General features: G+C 56.7%; 1 protein-coding gene across 8 annotated transcripts in view; it reads right to left on the reverse strand.

Annotated features, from left to right (window-relative positions):
• Nucleotides 1-6,853: 6,853 nt before the first annotated feature.
• TRAF3 (TNF receptor associated factor 3) overlaps nucleotides 6,854-21,657 on the reverse strand; it is a 111,272-nt gene continuing 96,468 nt past the window's right edge. For all 8 annotated transcript variants that reach the window (XM_067723988.1, XM_067723888.1, XM_067723800.1 and 5 more), the window contains 3 exons: nucleotides 19,125-19,265; nucleotides 13,112-13,286; nucleotides 6,854-12,346 (listed from right to left, as the gene is read on the reverse strand). In XM_067723988.1, coding sequence (XP_067580089.1) covers nucleotides 11,775-12,346; nucleotides 13,112-13,286; nucleotides 19,125-19,265 — 888 coding nt within the window. In that variant the 3' untranslated portion in view covers nucleotides 6,854-11,774. The remainder of the gene's footprint in view (nucleotides 12,347-13,111; nucleotides 13,287-19,124; nucleotides 19,266-21,657) is intronic.

The following is a 21,657-nucleotide window of genomic DNA, read 5'->3' on the forward strand; positions in this document are numbered from 1 at the left end:
GACCCTTAGGCCCCTCGGAGGCGCCGGCCCCGCCCCCCTCCCTCCCACACACTCAGCCCTACAGGACCTGAGGACCTTGGGCGCTTGTCGGACCGACTTGCCCAAAATAACGGGTGTGTTGGGGGCGGTGGGTAAACAACCTCTGCTCCCACACCCCCTCTGCCCCAGATGCAGCTGGAGCTGCACCCAGTCTGCCCACCTAGTGGGGCTGGGTGTCCACTCTCCGAAGCAGGCCCTCCTGCCTCCTGGGCTGGATGGACCGTGGATGGTGGCAGGTAGATGGTGCCTGGCGTCTCGCGTATGGAGGAATGGTGAGCGGGTGACAGCGGGTGCATGGTGAGTGGTGGAGCGTGTCTGTGCTGGTTCGTGGATGGATGAGGATTGGATGGATGGGAAATGGTGAGTGAATAAACAAATGGACAGTAAATGAGTGACAGTGGATGGAAAATGAGTAGTGCGTGATCGACGCGTGTTGGATGGTAGATGGATGCATGGATGGCGAGATAACGGATGGTGGATGGATAGAGGATCGATGGTTGATGGTGAGTAGACAGATGATGGGTGGCAGGTAAATGTAGGTAGTTGTTAGTGGGTGGTGGATGGATAAATGGATGTGATCACAGATGGTGGATTGATGGATAGAGGAGAGTAGATTGTGGAAAGATGGGCAATGGATGGTAGCTGGTAGTTGGATGAAGAAGAATAGTGTAAAGGGTGGGAGATGGAATGGTGACTGGAGAAATGGGTGCTTGGCGGGTGGACGTTAAATGGGCTATGGGTGGATGGCTTGTTGAGATGGATGGTGGGTGAAAAAAGGTTGTGGATTTTGGATGGAATGGCTGGAAATGGGTGGTAAATGAGCTGAATGGTGGATGAATGGACTAATGGTGGATGAATGAAGGGCAAATGGGACTCAGATGAACTGTGACTGGATGGGCGGTAGAGGGGTGGTGGACGGATGGATGAGAGTAGAGATGATGACTGGATAGAAATGGATGGGTGGATGGACAGGTGGATAGACTGAATGAGTACAGGATGGGTGAATGGAGGACGGGGGATGCTGGAGGGATGAGTCGGGGGTAGATGGCCGTGTTTAACTGGCGAGGTGGGTGCTTGGCTCTCTGTATGATGCCCATAGGGATGGATGGTGGTGAGTGGGTGGAGGATGGATTTGTTAGGGATGGGACGTAAAGAGTGACTGCGAGGTCAGATAGATTGGGCTTGGTAACCTGGATGGTTATGGGTGGTGGGGTGATGGTGAACTGATTCTTAGGGGATGGGCTGTGAATCAATGGTGAGATGACTGGGGTGATTGGTGGATGGTGGGAGACCAACAGATGACGCCTTGTCAGTTATGGTTGCTGGAAGGGAGAGGAATGGTGGGTGGGCCATTGGGTTCAGGATGCCTTGGGTTGATGAGTAAATACAGAAGGATGGATGGAGGGGTAGATGATGGAGGTGGATGTATAGATGGAGGGCTGTGGGTGAAGGGGAACTACTCAGCACCTTCTTCCCTCCCTCCAGCTCACCTGCCCTCTCCTGCACCCCCACCTACCTCTCACCTGCACACCTCCTGTCATGAGCACTCTTCTCTCTGACTGGATCTTTGCTTCTCCCCAACACAAGATATTTCATCCAAGGAGGAAATCCAAGGGGCCCACCGCTGGGAGCACTCAAAGCACTTTATGCCGTGGGTAGGGACAGAGACTTCTCTGACTAGGAAGGAGGGAGTGAGCACACCAGCTTGTCCCACCCTTTCTCCTGGGTGGGATCGGGGCACCTGCTCTCAGTAGCTCAGCGGTGCCAGATATGTGTGGAGGGGTTGGCTCCCAGCCCAGCCTGGGATGGGGAAGGTGGGTCTGCATGGTCCTGAATTTGGCTTTGGCCACCGGTAGGGCTGACAGGAAGCTCCATCCTCCACAGCAGTCAAGGAAGGCTTCCTGGAAGAGGTGGTGTTAAAGCTGAGACTGGAAGGATGAGGTCACAGCTGCAGCTACAGGTTGGGTTGAAAGTGGCAGAACAGGAGGAGCCGGGGCTTGTCGGCTGTGGGGTATCGGCGTCCATTGCTGAAAGGGGTATCCTTGAGCAGAGGCTGGAGGTGGGTCCAGCTATCAGAGGGTGGCCCAAAGAGGCATCCACACCGAGGCAGGAGGCAGGCACCAGCCGTGGCCCAGAGCTGCCAAAGGGTCCCTGGAATGACTCAGAAGCAAAGACATGAGGTAAGGAATGGCTGGACTGAGATGCAGTCCTAACCCTAACCCTAACCTGCATTCACAGAAGGCCTGCAACTGCACGCACAGGTGCCCGGACACGCAGGTACATATACGTGCACACTCTTTCCAACTGGTCAGGACCCAGTGGGAAGTAGGAGAAAATGCAAGTCTCAAAGAGAATGTCTTCCAGTAACTAGGAAATCCACACAGCAGCTGCTTTAGGCAAGGTTGGATCCAGGGGCTTGGGCTGTCTGGTCTCTCAGTCTCTGTGTCTGTCTGTCTGGCTCTGTCTTGACTTGACTGCCCTCTGTGGTCAGCCTTCTTCTGGGAGACCTGGACCTGCTACCTCCCCAACTAGGTCACTGTGCAGAGTCTCAGTGAGGTTCCTGTTTCCAACTGAGCACAAGCCCTGTGGGCCGGAGTTGCTGTGCTCTGATTGGCCATTGCAGCCTTCCCTTGGTTGAGGTCAGTGTGAGTGAGTCCTGCTGCCCTGGGGGTGCGGGTGGTCCCCACCCTGCCTGCAGCCATGGTCCCTAGTCAGACCTCCCCCATCCTCACAAGTCTGTGAGGACAGAGCCGTGCCCCCCCAGGCCAATTCCCCAGCTCCTTCTCCCGCACTTTTGTCACTGACTGGCTGTGTGACCTTGGGCAGGTTCCTATACCCCTCTGGGCCTCAATGTCGCTCTGGAGGAACTGAAGCTCCAGTACACACGGTTTTGTTCCTGGACACCAGGAGGAGAGGTGGGGGTGGGAGGAGGATAGAGGGCAGCCCCCCTCAGAAGGGCTTCCCTTTACTCAGGTCTCTGCACATGGTCACCTCCCCAGAGAGGCCACCTTGGCCACAAACACCCCACTGTCAGCATCTGCCACCACGTGCCCCGTGGGGCCCACAGGGCTCTGCTCACCGTCCTCATGTGCTGCCTGCAACACAGGAGATGCTCCAGAAATATTCGTGAGGGGAAGGGCTGGCTGGCCGGTCACCTCCCAGGCCCTGCCGCCCCACAACCTACCAGCTCAGGGGCTCTGACCCCTGGAAAACTCCCCGCCCTCGGGCCTGTGGCCTCCTTGCAGCCTCCGGATTTCTCTTTGGGCCTTTTGTTCATCCACACGCTTGGCACCAGTCCTGCAGCGGGGCTGGGAGTGCAGCCTCCTGGGTTTGCCAGTGGACGGGGAGACGGATGATGGACTGGTCAGTGCTCTGAGGAAGCACGGATCAACCGGGGAGGGCCGGAGTGTGCGTGAGGCTGTGCAGGAGCCCTCAGGCAAGGTGGCCAGGGCAGGCCTCTGTGAGGAGGGGACATGCCAGCTGAGACCTGGGAGCAAGCAGCTGGTGCAAAGGCCCTGAGGCTCCAAGGAAGGCGAGAAGAGCACAGCAGGAGGTGAGGCCAGGGCAGTGTTGGGGGCTGGGTCTGATGTACACGAGGGAGGTGTGAACGGGGGTCTCCGGCTGGCTTGGAAGGGGCTGAGCTGGCCACCTGTCCACCAGGGGAGCACAGGTGGGGCAGCTCTGTTGTCCAGCAGTGGGGCGCCAGGCTCGGATGCAGGCTGTCCCGGGTGTGGATGCAGGGCAAGGCCACACGATTCACTTAACCTGGTTCGTCCCTCACCTGCAACCCTCACCTGCAAAGCCGGGTGGCAGTGCCCGCCTCACAGGGCACCAGGAGATGCTCAGCCCTGGACACTCCATCTCTTTTCTGTCTGCGGACGCTGGGAAAAGGAGGACATCGGGGGAGACTGACCTGGGAGCTGCCCCCGGCACGTCACTAAGCCCCCACCTTGGGGAGGGGTCCCGCGAGGGTCCAGCTCAGGCCTGCGCTGTCCTGCCTGCCCCCCCTGCCCCCTCTCCCGGTGTCGGGGGGACTGGTCACCGCCCCACAGCCTTTGTTTGGAGGAGAAGTTTGTCGGGAACTTCGCAGGCCTCTGGGCCCAGAGGAGCCACAGCTGGAGGTCAGAGACCTCCCGACCCCTCTCCCCTGCCCTGGGATCGGCTGGGCGAGGACAAATGAGTGGACGAGACGGGACACACAGGGCCGAGTCTGAGGGCCGCCACAAGGGGAGCGGACCCACGGAGGCTGCGTCAACTAGGTGTCCGCGCCCCAGACTCGGCAGGCGTTGGGAGAAGGGGGAGCCTCTGGAGCCCAGGGCCACGGCCACCGCGTGGTCCCTGACTCCCGGGGTGCCTGTCTGTGGCTGGAGACCTCTCAGCTGAATGACCAGAGGCCAAGTCCAGGGCCGGCCCGCCCTGCCCAGCAGGCCGAGGTCACCTCAAGGTGCTCTGTCCAGGTGTGTCGGCACCACTGGCTGAGCACATGTTCCCCCCACCCCAGGGCACCTTCCACCCGGCCTCACGCGAGCAGAGGCGCTGCTATCCCCATTTTACCCACAAGGAAACAGAGAGGTGCTCGGCGCAGGGGGTGGGGGGGCTCTGCCTGCAGCCCTGCATCCCCCCAACTCCAGGGCCAGCCTTCTGGTCCTCAGATTCCAGCCCACCCCCCGGGGCCTGGCGGGGGCAGTGGCTGCCTGGGTCTCTGGGGTCTGGCCTCCGCCCTCCGAGGCCTCCCTTGGGGTCCAAGGGTCACCCGGGAGCAAGGCCGGGGCCCGGGGCTTGGTTCACTCAAAGCCTCCTCTCAATCTCTGACTTCTGATCTTGTGGCCGGGCTCAGGACGCCTCCTCCAAGCAGCCGGAGCTCTGCAGGGACACACGTCCTGGGCCTCTGCGGGGTCAGCGTTGGCGCCGCTTCCCCTGGGGGGTGGGGTTGGGGGGGTTAAGAGGCCGCCGACGCCGATTTCGATCCCACAGCTGGAAACGACCCCGTGAGGTCCCAGCGGTCCCCAAACAGGCCGGCCACACGCGAGACAGCAAAGCGCAGGGTGGCTCCGGGGCCGCGCCCCCTCCTCTCCAGGCCTCGCTCTTCTTACTTAAAACAGACCCTGCAGAGCACGGGCGTCCGGGGCACGTGCGGGGGGCCGGGGCTCCGGGCACACTTCTCGGGACGGCTCGGTCCCGGGAGCATGGCAGCGTTTCTGCCCCGGCTGCTGAGGGGACAGCGGCAGCGAGTCCCCAGCTTCCCGCTAGTCCCCCTTCATCGCAGGGCTCAGAACAGGCAGCCCACCCCGCGTCCGGGGCTGAGGGAGGCGGCGAGGGTCCCTCCGCAGGCGGGGACCGGGCCGCACCCGGGTCGACTGCGGGGACCGAGGTGGGGCGGGGCCAGGCCCCGGGGAGCCGCCGGGAGGCCCCGCCCCCAGCAGCCCTGCGGCCGAGCGGCGCCCGGGTCTGCGGCCTCGGCCCAGGGGCAACCCCGGGGCGGGCCCTTCATCCTGGGAGTTGTTGCCGATTCTTGCCCCGTAAGACGCAGGGGAAAAAACTCCAGAAGGGGAAAAGGATCCGGCTTCCGAAATCCCAGCTGAGCGGCCCCTCCGGGGGTGCTGGAGACCCCACGGACACGGCTCCGCGCGCTGCCCGCCCGCGGCGCCGTCCACACTGCGCGCTGCCACCCGCCAGGGGCTCCAGCTTCAGGGCCCCCCAGGGGCCTCACTCAGCACCCGTGGTGGCATCAGGTCCGAGGTGGGGCGCCAGGCCTGAGCGCCCAGGGAGGAGGGCGGAGCGCAAGGGGTGCGTGGACTTGGGACGCCCCCCAGACGGAGGGACTGAATGTGGTCCCCTCTCTGGCAGCTCCTGTGTGTGGGGACCCCGTGTAGGAAGAGCTGGGGGCCACGGGCTCCCCTGCAGGGCTCCGGGTGCGGGGTGGGCAGGAACACTTGAGCCCCTGGGGCCCAGGGCAGCACCCCTGGGCCAGGCCCTGAGCCCCTGGGTGGGAGCAGCCTTGGGGGCCGGTTCCTGCGCTGCCCCTTCCTGCTGCCCGGTGGGCGCACGGGGAGGCCCGGGCCGCAAGCCGTGACTTAGAGAAGGGGTGAGGCCGAGCACGGGCTTCGCGGGCTGCGGCGGCGACACGTGGAGGACCAGGGCGAGTGGGGGAAGGGCTGAGCGGTCCCCAGGGCCTTCGCGCTGCCTCGCGGTGCTGGAAAGCAGCCCGCGCACCTGGTGATTCGGGGGAACACCGTGGGAGACGCAGGGCTTCCTGCTCCGGGGCCTGACCGCCCGGGGAGACCGGCCCGCTGGTGCTGAGCCGGGCAGGCGCCTGCTGGCCCTGTGCCCCCAGTGTCCCCACTGCGGGTGGCTGCGTGGAAGGCGCCGCCTGGAGGCCCCACAACCATCCGCGGTGTCAGCACTGGCGGGGCTCACAGCCAGCCCCCTGGTTTCAGAAAGGAGGCAGACGCTGTCTTTCCCCTGACACGCGAGGAAACCGAGGCTCGAAGAGCTCGAAGTCCCATAGCTGATAAAGTGGCGGAAATGGCACAGGATCTCCGGGAGGATGAGGGCCCCCTGGCTTGCTCTGGACCAAGCCATGGCCTTGAGCACGGCTGCTGGGTGCAAAGGCCCCGGGGACCCCCCTCAAGGTAAAGCCACCGCCTGAAGGGAAGGCCAGGAAGCCACGGCAGGACCGGTGGCACCCTCTGCAGGGGCCGGTGCAGAAAACGTGTACGCAGAGCCCAGGACAGTGACCGCAGGAGGGAGGGGCCCCCTCACGGGGCCCTGGGCCGCGCCTGGGCCTACGAGTCAGTGTGAGAGAAAGCAAGACTCCTAGTCAGATTTATTTGCCTCTAATCAGACAGTTTCGCATTTCAAAGTTTTGCATTCTGCACTCTTACAAACTTTAGTTATTAGCATCAGAAACACAAAAACGTTGCAAGACCTCCAAACACAAATAAATACCAAATAAAACCACACACAGTGTACAGTAAACAAAAATATCAAACATAATAATGCTACCAGGAAGTCAGCCATGTTGCTAACCCACAGTAACAACATGATTATTGCTGGGCAATAACTTACACTGTCCTTTTGTGTTTTTTTCTTAGAAGAGCAGAAGAACACGGGACGTGAATCACTGGTCACAATCACTTGGACTGTCGAGATGGGTCCTCACAGCGAGCGGTTATACAGATGCAATTTTTAAAACAGGCAGGTTAAAAATAGAGAGTCAAATGAGAGATTGGCCTTCTTTGGTCTTTGTTTTGGGTAAGAGAACTGAACGCAGAGGGTGCCGTCAGAGAAAGAATCGATTCTGGAGATGCGACACAACTGTCTGCGTTGATTTACACACTTCCTTTACCACAGACGCTATTCTACAGAGAATTCTTATAGAAATCCTTGAGGATCGTGCCAGCTTTTGTGTTTACCGATTAAGTCGTTGAGTTTGCTGTGGAAGTTATCTCACTGGTCTAAGGGGACTGAGTTACGACCCGATCACCACGAACCGCAGGAGTGGTGCAGCCGTCCTGGACTCCACCTCTCGCGTCGTGAGTTCACAAGACAGACTCTAGACACAGCAGCAGTGGCAGAAATGAAATGCGAGCACTGCTTGGTGCCACTCGGGCCTCCGCAAACGGCACCAGCCACCTGTGGCCTGGGTCACCCGAGGCCAGCAGAAAACGCCCCGGACGCTCCCAGGTCTGCGCCCTGCCCCCCGCTGCTCCGGGGCCCTGGTGACGAGCAGCACCGCCCGACAGACAGCAGAGACGAACAACCGGGTCACCTGCCCTCACTGGAGCCTCACGCCGACCTTGTCTGACCCGACCCTAGTGGACACGTTGTACTTTGGAAAAAACACAACTATCAAGATTTGCAAACAGAAGGCAGAGCCATGGTCTTGGGCTGAGGAGATTGGGTGACAGACCCCCCCCTTCATGTCACAGATGCAAAGGAGCTCCCGGAATTCCCCGCAGCTCTCCTCGGCGGCCCGATCAGTAAAGATCTAGACTAGAAGTTAGAAAACAGTATCCTACGGCTCCGCCTGAGCCCTTTCCAGCACTGATAATCACTGCAAGCGAGGGATACGTTTTGGAGAGCGGAGGTGTGGGCAAGAGGCCCCACGAGGAATCTCATCTCCTGCCCAAGCCCGTGAAGACAGGCAGGGATGCTGGGGCCGGAGAGGTCTGTGTCCGGCACGGGACGATGGGCACTCCTCCACGTGCAGGCGGGAAGAAGGTGCGGGCCTGGACGGCTGGAGGGGCCAGCGCACCCCCCAGGGTGCACTCGGGGTCCTGCCTCTCCCCCCACCCCCTCGGGGCCCTGCTGTGCCTAAGGGTTCGTCCAGCCGCCCTTTCCTCTGCCTGAAGTTGCCCACGGGCTGCAGGATGCCGGGCCCACCGCGGGCGACCACCCCCATGACGCGGAGGGTCAACAGGGACGCGCGGCCCTGGGCAGCTGGGGACGCTGCAGGAGACGAGCTGCTGGGGAGAGGCTGTGCCGTCCTGGCCGGCGTCTGAGGGGCCTGGTGGAGTCGGCCACCAGGACAGGGAGGTGACAGGCGGGGGCAGGAGGGCCGCCTGGCCAAGAGCCTGGGCTCAGCTGGCGGCTGCGTTCTGGGGCGGGGCCGGGGTGGCGGGGCCGGTGGCCCTCCTCGACGGCCGCTCGGTGACCGCGCCTGACTCACTCTTGGGGGCTGGTGCCACCCTCTCGTGTGACAGGTCTTGGAGCAATTTACCCGTCTCCTCTGCGTCACCACGAACCTGGGAAACTGAGAACCCCAACCTGTAAAAAGAGGCCCAGGTGAGCCGCCCGGGCTGCTCCAGCCCCAGAGCCAGAGCCTGGCATTCGCTGGCCCCGCCGGCCTGACACCCTGGCCCCCCACCCCTGACCAGAGACCTGCAGGCAGGCAGACCCGGCCGGTCTTCATTTCCAGGACAGGCAACGACGCGGAAGCAGGGGCGCTAACCCTGCACGGGACTCGGCGTCGGTTCCTCTACGGCACTGGAGCGGTTTTGTTCTGTGCGGAATTTGTCACTTTCGGTACACGGGAAAAGTGCGTCCACACGCCGTGTCCGACACCATCACTTGTCGCTGCGGCCCTGGTGGCGGGAGGGCCCGCGGGCACCAGGGAGGCGTGCGACCCGCTACCACCAACCGTCACCGAGCCACGGCCTGAAGCTCCCGCCGCGTCCCAGCGTCCCAGCCTCCCGCCGGGGGACAGTGAAGCTGACTCCCTTGGGCTCCTGGGTGGCGGCCAGGGGCCTGGCGTCTCCCACCGGGAGGAGCTGCTGGAAAAGTCCCCCCACCAAGGGACGGATGCTCCTGGGGCGCTGCCAGCGGCCCGCCCCCAACAGGATTCCAACCCAGGGGAGGGAAAGAATTTTTTTTTAACCAGACCGAGATGTTGCTTATCCTGAATTTGTTAACAACGCCCATACTTTCCGTGAAGGGGAGGAAGTCCCTGTTGGTAACCCCTGGCCTCGGGAGAGCCATCTGAGGCCGGGTGGGGCCTGCCGGGCAGCCTCCCTCCCCTGGGTCTCCAGGGCAGAACCGGGCCCAGGCCTGGAGGAGGTCTGGGCACTTGGGGGGAACAGTGGTCCCACAGCACCTGCAGGAGGGCCCTCCTCTGTGAGCGGGGACACACGACTCCTTACTGGGCAGGACCGATGACACTGATTCGCCCTCAAAGCAATTCTGGGGTCAGAGGATGGGAAAGAAAAAGAGACGAAGACAACTGAACATCTTAACTGCCGAAGGGCAGGGCAGGTGCTTGGAACCCATGAGGTCACTTATGGAAGCCTGGGACGGCGGTGGCCAGGAGGTGCTTCCAGCAGGCACTGGGGCGAAGGCACACCCAGGGCGGAGGGCAGCACCAGAGACACGGGGGCCACCGGGCACCACCCCGCCGTCCCCCGCGTGGCCGTGGCCACGGGGAGCCCGGAGGCAGGCAGTCTGAGGTGCGCGGCCCAGCTGGCCAATTCGTGGGCGCGTCTTTTGGATGAGTGGCACAGATGCGGCGGTTCACACACATTGGTTTTGCCTAAGAAGCACCCGTCACGTGTAGCACCCATCAGTGGTAAGAGCACCCGTGGAGCATGGTGCATAGCAGGGGGCACAGGAGCAGGGCCCCGCTCTGTCACAGTTGGACCATTGAGAGAAGGTAAACGGGGTGAGAAATGCCGCCCGGACAGGCGCAGGCTGGGGCCAAAGACCCCAGGGCCACCCTTCCCAAGAGAGGGGCGGGCCCCAGGACGCCTGTGGGCCAGACTGGGCGGCCCCCGGGGAGCAGTCTCTGGAATGCTCAGAGGGCCCCGCGGCGGGTGGTGGGAGCGCCCGCAGCCCGGGGACGCAGAGGCGCAGCTCCTGCCCTGTCCCTGCCTGCGTGTGGACTGCGCGGCTCGCTTTTGGGGCCTAGAGATTTGGAATCTGTGATAATGAAGCAGTGGAGGCTCCAGAAGCCGACGAGGGGGCCCGGCTTCCTCAGCAGGGACAGGGCTGTCTGAGGGCCCTCGAAGAGGCAAAAGGTCTAGTGATCAAGAGAAAGGTCTGGCTGAACTATCACCTTCTGGAATTACAGTGAACACAAAGCTGGGGTCGAGAAGCAGCATGTCACATCTAAGGCACATGTACAGTATGCCACCATCTCTACGCAAACGCTGTTAACAAATGCAGCAATACGACAGGATGAAGAAACACATCTGCTGTGGCCTCCTTCAAGCACGAGTCACCTGCCCACCCCCGGACACTGGACACGGAAGGTCGGTGTTGTCAGCAATAGAGAGCTTGTCTGAACACGTGGGGCAGAATTTTAAAAACCTACAGGATTTTGTTTAGAACTCCAAAGTTCAACTAATGCCCTATTTTAGGGTGAAAACAATTATAAATCTGAAATGATGCACAGCATCTATGAGCAATTTTCCTTTCATAGTGATTTTGAAGTAGCGTCATTAACTACGACAGATATCGGAGGCTTACATTTCTAACGAGAAATAACAGCAGGTTGAATATTCTCTTTCCTATCACAAGTGATAACCAGGGTTTGATATTTTACATTTTCTTCCAAGAAATATCAGTTTATCGACGTTTTAAAATGAAATGTTTGCAGTAACAATTATCTTAGAACTTTAAATTAAAAAACGATTCTGAATTTAGAGACTTTCAAAAAAGACCTAGGTGCACTTCAGGGTCTTCTGACAGAGTATTGAAGCAGAGACCGGATGAGGCCTTAAAACAGACAACAGGCTATGTTGGAAACAGGACTGCACTCTTGAATCTTAGAATGAATATAGCAGAACTGCATATGATTTCATAAATTCTCCTTTTACTTAACATGCTGACATGTCCAGCTATCCCCAGGTATGTGCATGTGTGTGTGTGTGTGTGTGTGTGTGTGTGTGTGTTCTTTTTTTGGTGTTTAAGGAAGAAAAATCATGGTTCTTTTCTTTAGCATATATGTTTTCCACCTTAATTAACTAGATCTTTAAAAATGAAAACGAAAACCTTCTCTGACAGCAGTATTTCTCTCGTCGAAGGATAAATAATTCTTCCAAGTGAAGCGTTGCTAGTCTATTAGAGAACGTGGCGTGTGTGTCCTGACGCGTGGCTCCTCCCGCCGGCCCGCGGCCACCTTCTGCCGCTTCCTCCGTTCCACAAGGTCCTTTTCTGGGCGTGAGGACCTCGGTGGAGACGGCCGGTTCAAACCCCCCAGAGGAGTTGCCTTCTGCTCAATCCACCTCCCCAGAGACTCGTCAGGGGTCTGGCAGGTCCGAAGTATCCACTATGACTTTGATAAAAATGGTATCATCTTTAATGTACGTCCCGTTTTCCAGCACAGTCTGCGCCACGAAGACTGGGCAGCCGGAAGCGATGTTCATCTCGCCGGTGGGCTTCTTGAAGCTGCTGCTGTTGGGGTCCGGCTTGAAAGCGTCCCCCAAGTGTCGCCGGGAGGACCCCTGGTCCATCAGCATGAGCGTCACCTTCTGCTTGAACGGCCAGGGAAGGAGGGCGTCGTATTCTCCGCGCATGATGACGAAGAACAGCGACAGGTGCGTCCCCTTGCCCATGCCATCCCCGTTCAGGTAGACCCTGGCGCACATCTTGTAGCCGAAGTAGCCGGTGTAGAAAGGCTGGCTGTAGAGGGACAGGGTCTTCCCCATGACGGCCTCCTGCTTCCGCCGCTTGTAATCGCGGATCTTCCAGATCAGCACACCGTTGTAGCTGGCGGTCTCCAGGACCTGGAACCGCAGGTCCATGTCGGCCAGGCGGATGTCGTGGACACTCAGCATCTGGTCGTGCCGGCTCAGCTGGGACTCCAGCAGGCCTGCGGCGGGCGGGAGAGATGGGCGCGGAGACACATGACTATCACAGGGGCTGGAGAAGCCGATCCCCACCAGCATCTGAGCAGAAGAGCCCAAACTCGCTGTGGCTGCTGGGGGTTGGTGCGTGCCCCGTGGAGGACCGGAAACGCAGGCCTCGGGATCCACAGCCTGCTGAGAGGCGACAGCCTGGGCTGCCTGCCCTCTGGCTCACGGCCCCTGCCTCCAGCCCCCACGCTCCGGGTCAGCTGCGCCCTGTCAGGGCTTAAGCTGCTCCTCCCCCCACCCCACTCCACGTCCTTGGCTGGCTGAATCCAGCCCCACACGCATCACAGTAATCCTTGTTCTTTCCCCCATTAATCCTTCTCGTGCAGATATTCAGAATACTCGCTCGGCCCTTGAAGCAGCGGCCCCGGTGGCTTCTAGGTATCGGACACGCTGCTGGGCTCGCCGGGTCCCCTGCTGCCTCTGGTCACCTTCTGTCCCCCAGGCCTTCAGGAGCGGGTCTGGAGCACCCGACCCGCAGGCCGCCCCGCGCCCACTCTGCCACGCAGCCCTCCTGCACGGAGGGGAGCGTCTGGGCCCCTGCTGTGGGCATCTCGGTAGGAAGCCAGCTGCCCCGGCAGGCGGCGCATCAGAAGCACCGGCCGTGACTGGACGGCGCCGGCCTAAGGCAGCACGTGCCTCGCCTACCCCAGCTCTGGCCTGGGGCCCCGGGACCCGGCCAGGCTCCCCTGTCCCGGGGCCTCCCGGACCCGCACGGCTCTCACCTGTGTTCCGAGCCGCCTGCCCCGCACTCTTGTCCACACTCTCCAGCTCGGTCACCCGGCTCTGGAGCGACTCCACGCTGCTCTTCATGCTGCCTGCCTCCTCCCAGCTCTGCCGGAAGGGGCGGATCTCTTTGTCGAGCTCCTTCAGTTTCTCTGCTTGGCTGTCTATTACTCGCTTCCACATCAAAGGTGTGAAAAAGGCAAAATACAGTTAGAGCTCGCTGCCAGCGCTGCACCACTACCAGCAGACGCCCGCTGGTCAGGCACAGGGAGCCCACATCAGCCCGCACAGGGCATCTTACCTTAGACCCACGGGCATCTCGGGGGACACAGGGACCCAGGCCCCTAGTTCCAGGAGGGGACCGAGGCCTCACCCACCAAGTGCAGGGCACGCGGCTCCCACATCCCTCTGTCCTAGCGTCTCAGCTCAGGACTTGGAGTCACACTCATCGGCCCCGTCTGGAGGCCTCCATCCCCTGCAGGGTCGAGCGACCAGCAGAGGCCAAACTATATGGCCTCCAGGGCTAGAGGGGCTGCCCTGTTTCTGGGGCACAAAGAGTGCTCAGAACCCCGCCTGGGTCCCAGAAGAGAGAGCTGCCACCACACTGCCACCTGGCTCCAGAGACCTGGCTGCCAGCACAGGGCTGGCAGCAGGACAGGGCCCTGGAGGCAGGTCCTCGGGGCCCCGGGTGAAGCCAAGGGGCCAGTGCCTATTGGCGGGGTGGGTGGGGGTCTGTTCCCACTGGGGCAGAGCAACCCTGCTGACAAACACGTGGCTGTCGACAGCGAGGCTTGACTTAAATAATTCAGAAACCCCCTTTTCCAGAAGCACATGACCAGCACGTCTGTAACAGAAACTGGAGGGGTGAGCCTGGCGTGCCAGCCATGGCGGCCCAGTTTGTCTGCAGGACTGGCCTGCCCACTTGTTAGGTGAAGCCAGGGACCCAGAGAGTTTTCACTTCTAAAAAGAATTTGCATTTTTGAAATAAAGCTCCCGAAGGCTGGGTGGTTCAGCCCCTGAAGCTGTGGAGCGGCTGGGCCGCCCTTGAGGCTGAGGCCACACAGGGGAGAGCCCCGGGGACCTGCCGAGTTCACTTCTCCTTTTGGGAGACTATTTTTAAACATCGAGGTTTCAGCACCTTTGCTGGCTCTTAATAACCGTGAAGGAACAAACATGTAGGCTTGGGTTACTTTTTCTGGGTAAAAATACAGTGTTAATCTTCTTCTTTCCAAGAAACCCTGACATTGGCTAACATTTAAAAAGTAAAGACGATTTCTCTAAAGAACACTTCTTTCTGCACCGATACCACTTTATTTTAAAATATATATGGTGAGAAGCATAGTTAGTTCACAAAGTCTATTTTCTGGGGACAATCCTATTGACATGAATGAACGCCCATACCCATAATGAACAGCTGTAATTTTTCTCCTGACCTCTACCTACTCAAGTGACAAAATGACAAACTAGGCTGATGTGGGTACTAGTGAGAATAAGAGGGGAGTTAATGGAAACCTAAACAATCAGTGGCAGTTCCTTGGTGGACCTCGTTGTAAACCATGAGGACGAGCTGCTCATCACTTCCAAGCCCCCCTCCCCAGCCCCGGGACTGGTGGCGCACACAGGACAGTGGCACGAACGCATGAGGCGCTCTCGAGAGGGAGCAGAACCGTGGAGTCTGAAATGACAGCAAGGCCCCAACTACAAGCCAGGAACATGGAGTCAGCAGGCGGGTGGCGGGCAGGAGGGAACATGGGAGCGAGCACACGTGTACACATACACACACACACACACGCGCGCGCGCGCGCACACACACAGACAAGGCCCAACCACTGTTTAAAAGGCACTCCTCACACAGCAAGGGAAAATGTGCTATTTTCAAACAGACCCTTCGTTTGCAGAAAGGGTATGAGGTCAAAGCAGAATGCTGACCTAAATTAAGCTTTCTCTGTAAGATGCAGCAAACATGATGTCATTCTTGAAGAGCAGTCTACCCTCAGCCCCTGCAGAGTTTCTATAAAAAACAAATCTTAAATGCAGGTGAGGATTTTACTAGAAAAAAGGATTCAGGAGCTGAGAGAAACAGCACAGATCACACACTATGTGAATAAACCCTGATCAGGAGACCTGCTCACAGAGCATCAGTCTATCGGTCTCATGCTCGTGCACTTAGGGCTTAAATCGCCGTCTGTCACTTGGCACCATCTGGTCACCGAGCCGATGTGGGTGGGACTCCCGGGCCCAGCAAGGGGCCCGTGGACAGAGCGCTCTCGCTCCAGCCCGGCAGAGCCACTGACTGCGGGAGCGCCCGGGAGTGCAGCTCCTGCCAACAGTGCAACACGGGAATGAAGCTCACATCTAGGCTCTTTTTTTTTTTTTCACATTTTTTTTAAGTTTATTTTACTTATTTATTTTTGGCTGCATTGGGTCTTTGTTGCTGCGTGCAGGTTTTCTCTAGTTGCGGCGTGCGGGGTCTACTCTTCGTTGTGGTGCGCGGGCTTCTCATTGTGGTGTCTTCTTTTTTTTTTTTTTTTTTTTGCGGTACACGGGCCTCTCACTGTTGTGGCCTCTCCCGTTGCGGAGCACAGGCTCCGGACGCGCAGGCTCAGCGGCCATGGCTCACGGGCCCAGCCGCTCTGCGGCATGCGGGATCCTCCCGGACCGGGGCACGAACCCAGGTCCCCTGCATCGGCAGGCGGACTCCCAACCACTGCGCCACCAGGGAAGCTCAGTGGTGTCTTCTTTTTTTAAAAATAAATTAATTAATTTATTTTTGGCTGTGTTGGGTCTTCACTGCTGCACGCGGGCTTCCTCTAGCTGCGGCGAGTGGGGTCTACTCTTCGTTGCAGTGCACGGGCTTCTCATTGTGGTGGCTTCTCTTGTTGCGGAGCATGGGCTCTAGGCACGCGGGCTCAGCAGTTGTGGCTCACGGGCTTAGTTACTCCGCGGCATGTGGGATCTTCCCGGACCAGGGCTCGAACCCGTGTCCCCTGCATTGGCAGGAGGATTCTTAACCACTGCACCACCAGGGAAGCCCTAGGCTGTCTTTTTAAATTGAGAAAAAAGGGACTTCCCTGGTGGTCCAGTGGTTAAGACTCCGTGCTTCCACTGCAGGGGGCACAGGTTCAATCCCTGGTCGGGGAACTAAGATCCCACATGCTGCACGGCATGGCCAAAAAAAAAAATTCTTTACAAAGTAAAATAGTAAGAAACTACCCTTCCACGGCTGGCAAAAGCTAACCCACTCTTAAGTTCCACTTCCTTTGCACAACTCTGACTGCATCCCATCCGCCCTATCTGGGGCCGTCAGGAGCTCTGCACTCTGTGTGGACTCCTGTACAAGCCTGTCTTCAGGATTTAGGGTCGACTGGAGACTCAGACAAGGGAGGAGATGACACAGAGAGGGACAGGTCTGTCACCATCCAGGGGGTCCAGTGCACAGGGTGGGGAAGGCTCCCTGGAGAAGGTGGCATGTACAGTGCCATCTGAGGTGCCTGAGGAAAGGAAGTGGGGAGGGAAGGTCCATTCTGCCGCGGAGAGAGTGGCAAAGGCGGCAGTGAGGAACAGCGGCCAGTCACGGTGGTGGTTCCTGAGCCACTGTATGGCGCTCAGGTAAACTGTCCTCCGGCAGCTGGAATTTCTAGGGTGAGGACCGAGGGGCAGGTCTGAGCCAGGCTCTGCTGAAATGGGGGGGTTGGCGGGGGAAGGTCGGGAGGGATGGGAGGGAGAGCGCCACCCAGAGCCGGCATCTCCAGCCCCAGTCCGCAGGGCCGCCATCAATGTTCACTCAGAGGAGGATGGTCCAGGCCGCCTCTCAGCGCTGGCAACCACGGTGACGAACATTACCGACCCTGAGATCATGCAGGGGACGCGGTTCCATGTAAACCATCGGGAAATGGTCAGCCGTCCGGAGGGGTTTCCAGCCCGTCAGCCCCTGCTCCTGACCTCTGTCCCTCTCTTGGAATGCAGCCTACTTTCCTCCGTGCCTGCCTTCCAAGGAGGAGGAGAAGAACGCCGGCACGGGTCACCGCCGCCTGCAGACATGGCACTGCTCAGCCTTCCCCTCCCCAGGCTCCGCAGCTTGGAGCTGGATCTCTCTGACTTAGATCTCAGTGGTTCTTCAATCGTGGAAGTTTTAAAACGTGAATCACGCAGAGTGGAATGATTAAATTTAAGTAAATTCCAACTTTTCATGCTGGAAGTGGGGAATGGAGGAGAGGAATGCATATAAAATCTCCAAGGTGTCAGGCGAGTGCATCGATGACCTCATTATGGACACTCCCATTTTTTTTGGTTATAAATGAACCCACTACTACATATATACAATGGAATACTACTCAGCCATAAAAAAGAATGAAATAATGCCACTTGTAGCAACATGGATGCAACTACAGATTATCATACTAAGCGAAGTCAGAAAGAGAAAGACAAATACCACATGATACCACTTATATGTGGAATCTAAAATATGACACAAACGAACATATCTACGAAACAGAAACAGACTCACAGACAGAGAGAGCAGACTGGTGGTTGCCAAGGGGGAGGGGATGGGGGAGGGATGGAGTGGGAGGTTGGGGTTAGTAGTTGCAAACCACTGTATATAGAATGGATAAACAAGGTCCTACAGCATAGCACAGGGAACTATATTCAGTATCCTATGATAAACCATAATGGAAAAGAATATGAAGAAGAATGTGTGCGTGTATAACTGAGTCACTTTGCTGTACAGCAGCAGTTGACACAACACTGTAAATCAACTCTACTTCAATAAAAAAAACCTTTGGAAACCACTACATTAAAATAAGAATTAAATATAAGAAAAAACAACAACCCACTACTCATTCTTCCTTCTGCTGTCAGTATGCCTTAACAAGTAGTTCTCTAGCATAACAGAATTTCCTGGCCTTTCCACGCACCCCTCTGAGCCCTGGCCACCCTGCGCACAGCTGGACCTGCTTACTGGATGGCAGCACAGGCCTCTGTCTGGACACGCTGACCAGCACCTCCGAGGCCTCGGCAAAACGCCACAGACTTCCCGGAGGAAGCTTGTGGTGTTTTACGCGACACTGTACGTTTCTGACTTGATTCAATACTTATGACTTGTATCTTTTCTACTACAACCTAATGGTTCATTGTGTTTTTCCTTGTCTCGGGACCACCACAGAGTTTAATACAAATGAAGTTAATTTAATAAATCCCTATTCAATTCAAGGCACTATAACTAATCTCAACATTAAAATGGGAGGAAAGACAATCTCAAAGATGCTGTGACTCTGGAGCTATTAGAAATATTTTCTCTTCCAGATAATTTAGGGAAACACTGTAAGTACAAGCACTGAAAGACCCTTTCGGCAACATGTGATTCTCCCACGGGTGTGTGTGATACACACCAGAATTACCATCACCAAGGTACACTCTGAGTAAGCGGATGTGAAGACAGTGTCTAGAAGGATAATCTATAACAAGCACCTAATGGAAGCCTGTGCTGGTAACAGAAATGAGGAGCCACATCGTAATCGGGCTTATTTATACACCACCTTTTTCGGGAGCAGCAAAGGTTTATGTGTTTGAAATAAGGTGGTGAAATAAGGTGACTGTGTACGTGCATCGCTAGAAGGTTCAGAACAAAATAGTTTGGCTTCAGTTCACTTTAGGAAGTGAAACTTTACACATAACTACTCACGAACAATATGAAATCTTAAATAATAATAATAAAACAGCTAATTTTTAGAAACGCAGGCTTTGAGTCTTATTTCACCAACAATGAACCAAGGGCACAGAGGAGAGGTGACGGGGCTGGCCCCCGGGAAAAGGCGAGAGGAGAGGTGCCTACAGCCTCCCAGGTCGGCCCGCAAACCCAGGCCACCTTCCCTGAGTTTCACTTAAGCAAGAGAAACAAGTTGCCTTGTTCGACAAAGGTCAGGGCTTTTGCTCAAATATCTCCCTGAGAAAGTCTTGGAGGGAAACGCAGATGTGTTCCCTTTTATCCAGACATAATCTTAAACTTCTTACCTGTAAATGAAGTATTTTGGATTCATTATTTCGAAGCATTTCCTTTTGTCTCTCAATTTCAATTTCAAAGCTGCATATCTGGTTGTGCAAACTCTGTATGCTCTTGTTTTTTTCTACACTTTCATTCTGCAGCAAGGAAACCTGAAAAAGAAAGTCTTCAATTAAGCAAACAAAAAGTGAGTTTAATATCAATTTATAACAATTATAATAATGGTAATTAAATGTTTACAATACAGGCCTTCTATCAGCTCAGCGAAGGAGTTCCAGGAAAAAAAAAAATCCCTTCACACAGGAAATGGGAGTCCTGGTAGTTTAACAGGGATCCTACAACTGCATTTCTCAGAATCTCTCCCAAGAATCAAATAAGATGAGGCAAAGTGCAGCAAGGACTGAATTTCAGAATGGATGCTTTTTCAAGTTTTTGCTGAAAACTAATACATCTTTTATCAGAGTGGCTTTCAAACTTGGACAAGGAAACATAATAGGAAACAAATCCTTACACCCCACCTCTTCTGCACAGACACTTGTGTACGTATGCATATCCCTAAAAGCAGGGATCTCAAAACCACATCTGCCCTGATCACAGTGCACCTGGATACTTTCTCTTTTACTCTATTTTACTTTTGAAAATGCTAGCTGCAACCCACTAAATTATTTCACGCCCACCAGTGGGCCATACACGCCCTTTGAAAAGCTCTCTCAACGGAACGAGGGAGCACGATGGGAACAGTCTCGCGCGCTGCAGTGAGTCCTGGGGCCAGCCTCCCAGCCTCCCCGCCCCCGCCACAGAGGAGCTGCCGACTGGGGGTGCCAGGACGGGTCTGCTGGGGGGGGGGCGCCATTCCCAGCAGGGAACCCACCTTTGAGTCTTTCAAAGTTCCTTTCTGAAAAATAATTGGCTCCCAAGAGCCAATTTACACTGGTCTTACAAGCCCCAGGGTGAGGAGTCCAAGGGCGATCCCACCAGGCTTCTTTCTCACAGTGTTTCTACGAGGGGCATTTTGGCCCCTGGAAAGGTTTCCTCCGCCAACAGCTGTGTCCACGCGCAGATGTGGCCGCCATCCTGGAAGCCGCGGAGCTCCGAGACGGATCGGAACAGCTCTACTCGCAGGTGCCTCTCTAACACCTCCAGCACCTGAGGACGGTCTGGCCGTGGGGATGGCCCACGGGCATCTCAGGACACATCTGGGTTCCTGACCTTGTCCCCTCTGAAGAACAACGAGCCTAAAGTGAGGCGTCCTTACGTCACTCAGTCTGCTCGGCAGGCAGCACCTCTGGGCGCTGTCTCAGTCTATTTTATTTATAACCAAGGTATTTATGAAGGAATACAGAACTTGCAAGATATACTTCGCTCTCCTAGGATTTCACTCAGCACAAACAGACTTTCCTCCCTAAACTACGCTGTCTCCCAGGCCCACGACCTCCTCCAAGTGTTCAGCCTGCAGCGCCCAGACTGGGGCACGGGTAGCAGGCAGCGGCATTTTTGTTTTTTCTGAAATTACAATTCACTCACTCCCATCTGTCAAAGATGGACACAATTCCCAGCCTCCTTATTCTCACACCCCAAAAAAGAAATATCATGCACACAGGCCAACCTTTCTGATAAAAATCTCAGTAATGTCTCCAAAACCAATGGTGATTTTTTTCTGCAGCAAATCAAGCTACCTGAGGATGACGGAAATATCTCACACTGATGATCACACGTCATGCCGCACCCAACTCTTAACTTCTTAATTCAGGGACTGCCCTTAGACTGACGTTTTATTTATTTACACATTTTAATCAAGGACCCCAGCCCCTGGGTGCCTGCAGACCCCTGCTTTCACCGGTCTACCAGGTATAGGAAAGTCTACGTGGCAGGTGTGTTTCCAGGAAGCACAGTGTGACATCCACACAGCAGATGAAAACAGGGCCCTCACCCTTCCTGAGACCCTCCTCACCAGGAACACCCCCACCCCAGCCTGTTTCGGTGGGCACCCCACGCTGCCCTCGGATTTAAGCTCCCCTAACACAGAAGAGGGGCGTTTTTAAGCCTGGATTTTACAAACAGTTTTCTTTAGTTTGACTGTGAATGTAATAATCAGTGTTTCTGAATCAACTCAGACGTTCTATTTTCTAGGATAGATGAACAAAATAACTCAGGAGATTCCAACTGAATAATTCTATGATGAGAAATAAATTGCCATTTTAAGAAAATACAAGTATCTGCATTCATCGTCCAGGTTTTGCTCTTGGGCCCAGTGAAGAGAAGCCAGCTCCTCATGAACACAAGCGAGGATGCGCAGGGCGGAGGCCCGGACGACCTGAGCAGTGGGCACGGAGGCAGGGAGAGGCTCACGCTCCAGCAAAACCAAGAGGACAGACGTTTCAAATGTATCAGCAGCAACTCGGCCCCCTCTCGGCCGGTGTACAGAGGGAGAAGCTCTGGGGAGGGGTGCTGGCTGTGCGGCTGTGTCCCAGAGCTTCCAGCGATGCAATGCGGATGCTTTGAGGGGGACAAGTGTGGAGGTAGCAGGGAAGGAGGACGCAAGTG

Source organism: Pseudorca crassidens, chromosome 1 (assembly GCF_039906515.1).
Source record: "Pseudorca crassidens isolate mPseCra1 chromosome 1, mPseCra1.hap1, whole genome shotgun sequence".
Taxonomy (NCBI): Eukaryota; Metazoa; Chordata; class Mammalia; order Artiodactyla; family Delphinidae; genus Pseudorca; species Pseudorca crassidens.